The sequence below is a fragment of the Achroia grisella genome, unplaced genomic scaffold (assembly GCF_030625045.1).
Source record: "Achroia grisella isolate CSIRO2021 unplaced genomic scaffold, CSIRO_AGI_Agris_v1 utg874, whole genome shotgun sequence".
Classification (NCBI taxonomy): domain Eukaryota; kingdom Metazoa; phylum Arthropoda; class Insecta; order Lepidoptera; family Pyralidae; genus Achroia; species Achroia grisella.
Genome location: NW_026713051.1, coordinates 7,098,293 through 7,105,326, shown reverse-complemented (window position 1 = coordinate 7,105,326; position 7,034 = coordinate 7,098,293). Strand labels below are relative to the sequence as shown.

Here is a 7,034-nt window from a genome sequence, read left to right as displayed (position 1 = left end):
GAACGTGATCAAACAAACAAGTAGACGGCTGACCTGATGGTCAGCTGTAACCGTCGCCTATATACCAACGTGATCAAACAAGTAGACGGCTGACCTGATGGTCAGCTGTAACCGTTGCCTATATACTAACGTGATCTAACAAGTAGATGGCTGACCTGATGGTCAGCTGTAACCGTCGCCTATATACTAACGTGATCTAACAAGTAGATGGCTGACCTGATGGTCAGATGTAACCGTCGCCTATATACTAACGTGATCTAACAAGTAGATGGCTGACCTGATGGTCAGATGTAACCGTCGCCTATATACTAACGTGATCTAACAAGTAGACGGCTGACCTGATGGTCAGCTGTAACCGTCGCCTATATACTAACGTGATCTAACAAGTAGATGGCTGACCTGATGGTCAGCTGTAACCGTCGCCTATATACGAACGTGATCAAACAAACAAGTAGATGGCTGACCTGATGGTCAGCTGTAACCGTCGCCTATATACGAACGTGATCAAACAAACAAGTAGACGGCTGACCTGATGGTCAGCTGTAACCATCGCCTATATACCAACGTGAACAGTACTAATCCGTACTGCTGTTAACACGATATCATGTAACAACCACGCCCACTCATGCGTTATTACTGCAGATGACAGAAATGAGCGAAAAATAAGAGATAAAAACTCATAAGTCTCTTTCGTTAAAGTAACCCTGTTAAAACAAACCATCCATCCCTTAGTTTGTTTTAGCAGGGTTACTTTGATGTTACATTTACCAACATTTTAAACCGAATTTTTAACCCTCAAACGTATGTATGTTAGACGAAAATAAAGCTACACAGGATATATTCATAACTGCGAATTGCATAACACACATTTATAAAACGTCATATCTGTTCAATAAATAAATATTTGTACAAGAAAAAATATTGGACGTATCTGCTATGTACCAACAAAATGTAAAAACTTTGAAGTATTGCGTATCAGAATCCTTTTAAGAACAAACTAGTATTTACAAAATGTGCAATTTGACATTTTCTGATAAAATCATAAATGTTTGAGTATTTTAGAACTTATCGTCCTTACGTATTTGTTTTAATAGTCAAAATATCGTGACATTAATGTAATTCGTCAATAAGATTTTTTAACAAAATTGCAATAACATATGCAGGTGGTTATTATATTCTCTCTAATTGAATTTGAAATTGAATCTGTATTTCTGTGATCATGTATAAGCTCATATCAAAGAGCTAAGTTTCTTGAACTGATGGTAGATTTAACATATCGTGAGTATCAAAGATTACTAGATTTGTTGAATATTCCAACATAGAGAATTATATAGTTCGATGCAGATTGCAGATTAAGACACAAGCTTGTTAGTGACAGGCACTTATCGATGTTTCCTAATTGGATATTATTAAATTCTGCATTATCCCACAACATAATACTGCAATAGCCTAAAAAGGATTTAACTGATTTGATGTCGCATCTATCATATTTTAAGCCGGTGCAAATTTATGTGCTATAAACATAATCCACTAATTTCTTGCATAGGCCAAATAAAAACAATCCCTGATATTATAAAGATTTGTTGCTTGGAATATTTTACAACCTTGAATACTAATAGCTAGGAACGTAGAAAACAGTTTACACAAAAATATCACCCATTTTTATTAACTAATACAACGTAAACTAAATATCGTAAATGAAATCAAATCCAAAATAATTTATATTAATGTAGGACATTTTAGCCGCTTATGAACTTCAAAACTTTTTGTATTAATATGTTATATTCACTGAATATTTTATGTAATGTCGATAAGATATTTCTATATTTCTATAAGATTGCGAAAAATATTGTCACAATGGTCGCTAGTATTATGCACTTTTGCGCTGTTGCATACACGTCCTTCATTGCCAGCCATTTTCCAGCGTTCCACGCGCAAAATCGAATACCACATAAGTAATGGTATGCGAACGGAGCACCCATTATAAGTTTTATTAGAAATATTGAAGGGCTTGAAAGATCCAAACTTTGAATAGCGGAGACGTATGATTCTACACCGTTGGATAGGAAGAGGGTGCCGCCTGCTACTAGCAATGCATATAAACTTGTTACTGCACCTGAAAACATAAAATTACTTTATTTACTACTAGTTATACACAAAATAACTTATAACAATTCAAACACATTCAATATTCATTCATAAACTGAATTGTCTAAGTTTTTGCATTCAAAGATTTTTGTACATAGACAAACCTAATTGGTGATAATCGGCTAATAAGTTTGTATGTAGATTTATACATTTATGATGTTTGTGTAAGTATCCATTTACTTCAAATATTTAAATACTTATTGTTATGGCAAATAGTAAATGTGCCTCATAGCTTCCTTGTTATATAAATTTATTATTATAAACTACTACTAACTGGAACTCTAACGCCCCTTTCTTAAGGTGGTGGGCGTTGATAGCCATGACACAGTATAATTACTAATGTAACTGTTATCATTACACTACTTTGTAAAATGTTGTTTTTGAGTTCCAATAAAGATTATTATTATAGTTAACTAGCCAGGCTTCTACGGGTAATATGTAATAATCGATATACCACTTATATATTAACGGCCTCGATAGTCTGATGGTTTAGCATACCGCTTTTGTAAGCCGCGGGTTTGATTCCTAACACGGTTCAAATCTTTGAATTCATGAATATTGTTATTTGTATCGGTCTGAGTCTTTAATATGTATATAATTTATGTATTTAAAGATATATAGTACTAAACTGAATACTACTGACATATATATATATTTACATCAGTTGTCTAGTACCAATAAACCAATCTCTTCTCTTCTCTTCGCTTGAGACCAGATGCCAACATGTAAATTATCCAATGATATTCTTATTATTATTCTATTAATATGTATCATATCAAGCAAAAACAGTTTGTAACAGAAACAAAAACAAATTCTCACTAAAAGTATATGTTGAGAAGTTAATTGAACTCAATAATAGATGGTATAAAATTAATAAACCTAACGCTCGTATGTACATTTAACCCCGCGCAGTTATTGTTTAATTATACACGCGAACGAATACACGGCAACAGGTAGATACTCTACACACGACACTAAAATCGGTGTAGTGCTGTGGGTGAAGGCGGTCGGCGAATGTATGTAAAATTAGTACCAATTTTGCACACGAGGCAAGGTGATAAGACCTAAACAAATAACAATTGCTACTAAGCTATTCCTTTTCTATAATGTCAAAAGTAAAATGGTAGACAAATTAACATTCGTTGTGATAGTGATAGGCATGCGATAATCAACATAGAAACGCTACGAATGAACTTTAGTGCAATCAGATTATGTTGTGAGCGCTATGAATTTTAAATTTATCTACAAAAACATTATTATCGTTAACGAACTCTTCAATTTTATAATATGCTTTATTACAAAGGAAGTCTTTTTTATGACATCTGATATTTTTTCAGGCAGATTTAGAACAGACTCTGGTAGTTTATTGAGAAACCTTACGCAATTACCATAAAACAAATCACTAACTTTATTTAAACGATATTTAGGTAAAAACAGTTTGTTATTGTTACGTTGGCTTTTATTAGAGAGTAATCACTAACTCTTTTGAATTTGTCTATATTTTTCCTGACATACATGATATTTTCGTAAATATATCGAGAAGCAACGGTAAGGATATCTATTTCATTCCTAAAAGCACTCTCGTAAGGACTTTCTCCATACCACCAAAGTATGGACAATCGCTTTGTGACGTTGTGTGATAAATATCGTATAATAACTACCTGACTAAGTTAAGATGGTAGAAACGAGATCTAGGACGAGCACTTTTACGCTATTTTCTAATTTATGGAAAGGCAATGTGGTTTTTACGTTGTCAAATATAATAATTACCATAGATATCTTTACTATCAGTATTCCTATCCTAAACGAAAATTTGCACAACAATTTTTTTTCGTATGCAACCTGCATACGAATTGCATTACAGGCGGTAGCTAGTGTAGCGATATATAGAATCGATATCTTGGCCACATCGGTTGTCGAACATGTCACTTTGCCTATGCAATGTATTGAAGCTCGCTCGTGTTGGCGATTCGATTTATGGAATCGAGTTTTATTTAAATTTAAAAATTATACTGTTTTAACGATGTCGATAGAATATGTGATTATCTAACGTATACCGTTAACGCAGGCGGGTGCACCATTCAATTATCGTCGATTAAAAAATACCCCTGACTTAGTGTCGTGTGTAGGTGATATAATGACATAATGATTTACCTGTAATACGTTGAGTTATGGATGTCATCGCTGGTAAAGTTGGCGCATAAATAGTGAGGTGTGGCGACATCGGTCTCTTTAGGGACATGTTTTTATAGTCATGATCAGTATAGTAAGGCTTTACGTAGGGTTTGTATGTGACTTGATGCTTATACCGTAATGTTCCGCGGATTGTCGCATTCCCAGCCAGAATTGGATTTTTTATGGCACCATTGGATGTTTGCAATGAGCCCCTATAAAGAAATTAAAATTGTTAAGTTTTTTTAATAAATTACTAGCTAAATTCTGTATATGTTCAATGTATGTAATGCCTCAGAATTGAGCAAATTTGATAGTTGATGACATAGCTATCTAGAAATAAAATTTAAAATCGCTCAAATACATTTGTGTCTATCTATTAAATACAAACATATAAAGTTACTGTAACATACTCGTGTGTACGTGTAGAACAAAATAACCTATGAAAACATATATTTGTACCATGCGAGGAATCGAACCTGCGACTATGGGAAGTAAAGTTGTATGCTAAACTGCTAGACTACCAAGGTATTTCATAAACTATTTCTGAAAAGAAACAAGAAACAATTGCATCTACGTTGTATAATCAAAGAATATAAGCACATGGTCCCTATTATGATACATATACGTAATCAAAGGATCGATGTATAAACCATCCCCGTTAATTCACAAGTAATTATACAATTTCAAGGGGACATGTAGAAAACGTCTAGGTAGTGTATGTTGCTAGCAATGGTGCCATAAGGGGTGAATGGGATTGTTAGTAATATTGACTAATGACCCCATAGCTAGCTATGTACCATGTCAGGTCGATCTCCTTGTAATTCTCCTTGGAAACAACCATAGCAAATTCTTGAATTTGCCACAATAGAAATATACAAATAAACTCATTATAACCACTTTTGAATAGTCACTCTTTATCTTAACATCTTCCACCAGTGTAGGCGGGTCCCCATTTAATTATAATCCATTAAATAAAAAAGATATGGAATGAAAGCTAATTACCAACAACAGTTATTAAGAAACGCGTAGCAAATCTTTATCCCGAATCATACGACCGAAATCAAAAATATGTTACATATAGGTTACATACATATTTATGCGAGTTCATACAAGATATTTATAACATTACGTTATATGTACTCTTTCTTTCCCAATGCCAATCGACAAGAATTGAAAAGAGAATCAACAGAATTTCATTTTAAATAATACTATACAATACAATACCTAATACAGATATACATTAGTGACTACAATTCTTCGTATATAGAAATACTAAGAAAATATGCACAATATATTGTAAATCGATAAAGATTGTCGACTGTTACCTTCCCGAATCGGAGATTTTTTTGATGAATGCAAATCTAATTAGTTGATTATAATTAGATGGTACATAAAACATACTGTTAATTTTGAAATATTATAAATAAACAAATAAAATGTTTTTATGATTACCAGTAATATTATTGTCTACCAATGAAACAATGGAAAAGATCTGTAAAATTATTTGCGATATCAAATGTCAAGGGTCTATAACAAATGAACTACTTGATTATTGTGCGAAAACCAATATAATTTTCCGATATGACATTATTGTGACGACAAAGGTTTGATGTTGAAATATATATTAATTAAGTAAAATAAATTGTTTTATCATATCATATTTTGATTTATATGCAATACGAATTTCCGATTTAAATTGTAAAATTATTTTACCACTGTCGATATTCGCGAAATTTAATCCGGTGGGTGGCGTGCCTCCTGCCATCTTTGATGCAGATATTCTCAGTAAAATGTGGACATTTCTTATGGTTCATTTCACGTGACATTCACACTTTGAAATGCAGCCATCCGGAGTTACGGTAATAAGGATATGCAATAAAATCACACGATATCTCTCCATTTTATTCAAATAAATATAACCAGACATATTCATGAATAGAAACGTTTGCACTGTACAGAGATCAAACCCGTAACAAGTGGAGCAAAGCATCAGATATGAATAATTACATTTATTTATTTACATTTGAAAGTGGTTTATTTAGATTTATTTTATTGCAAATACATTTTATTTCCTGAAAAACTAAGACACCGCTACACCGTTACACAGCCACAGCAGGTCATTAATGAATATTACAATACTATTTGTCATTTGCTTTTGAAGCGCATGTTACAGTTTTAACGTTATTAAAGTAAGTTAAAGCTACAAAAGATAAAAGGTATGCGGTTCAACTTGCTCTCGCTAGAGTTTAATAAGCTCGACACTGCATTGCCTTTCCGCTACACCATCTCCCAAAGGTGATTTCCTTCCTCGTTTACGTAATATATATCGTTCTAATAACATCGTCAAAGCAGTTTCTTAATAATAAAAAAAGAGTATTGTAAAGAAAAAAGATATCATTATATATACACATAAATTTCTTCAATATAATATATAATTCTGAACAATATTTATTCAAAAGAGTAATACGCAAGTTACTTGCTCATTCGTCTTGTGAAGAGTCTGGGTTCCGAATGAGTGGTAAAATCATAAAAATATGAATGTTCAAAAATGATTATATTAAGTTTATTTGAATAAAGATTATTTATTTTTCTGCAGTATTTAGGCACCAAAGACGCAGTCTGTATGTAGCCTGCGTCAGGTATCTCAGTCTCGTTTATTTCAGCCACCTGTTTATTTTGCATTGCTGTTTCGATTATAGACTGCGATTCGG

General features: G+C 32.8%; 1 protein-coding gene across 1 annotated transcript; it reads right to left on the bottom strand.

The window, feature by feature from the left end:
* Nucleotides 1–1,825: 1,825 nt before the first annotated feature.
* On the bottom strand, nucleotides 1,826–6,088 carry LOC131853120 (succinate dehydrogenase cytochrome b560 subunit, mitochondrial-like). The gene is made up of 4 exons (XM_059203935.1): nucleotides 6,037–6,088; nucleotides 5,121–5,172; nucleotides 4,303–4,535; nucleotides 1,826–2,116 (listed from the first exon to the last, which is right to left on the bottom strand). The coding sequence occupies exons 1-4, from the start codon at nucleotides 6,086–6,088 to the stop codon at nucleotides 1,830–1,832; spliced, it is 624 nt and encodes a 207-aa protein (XP_059059918.1). The 3' UTR covers nucleotides 1,826–1,829.
* Between the last annotated feature and the right edge of the window lie 946 nt (nucleotides 6,089–7,034).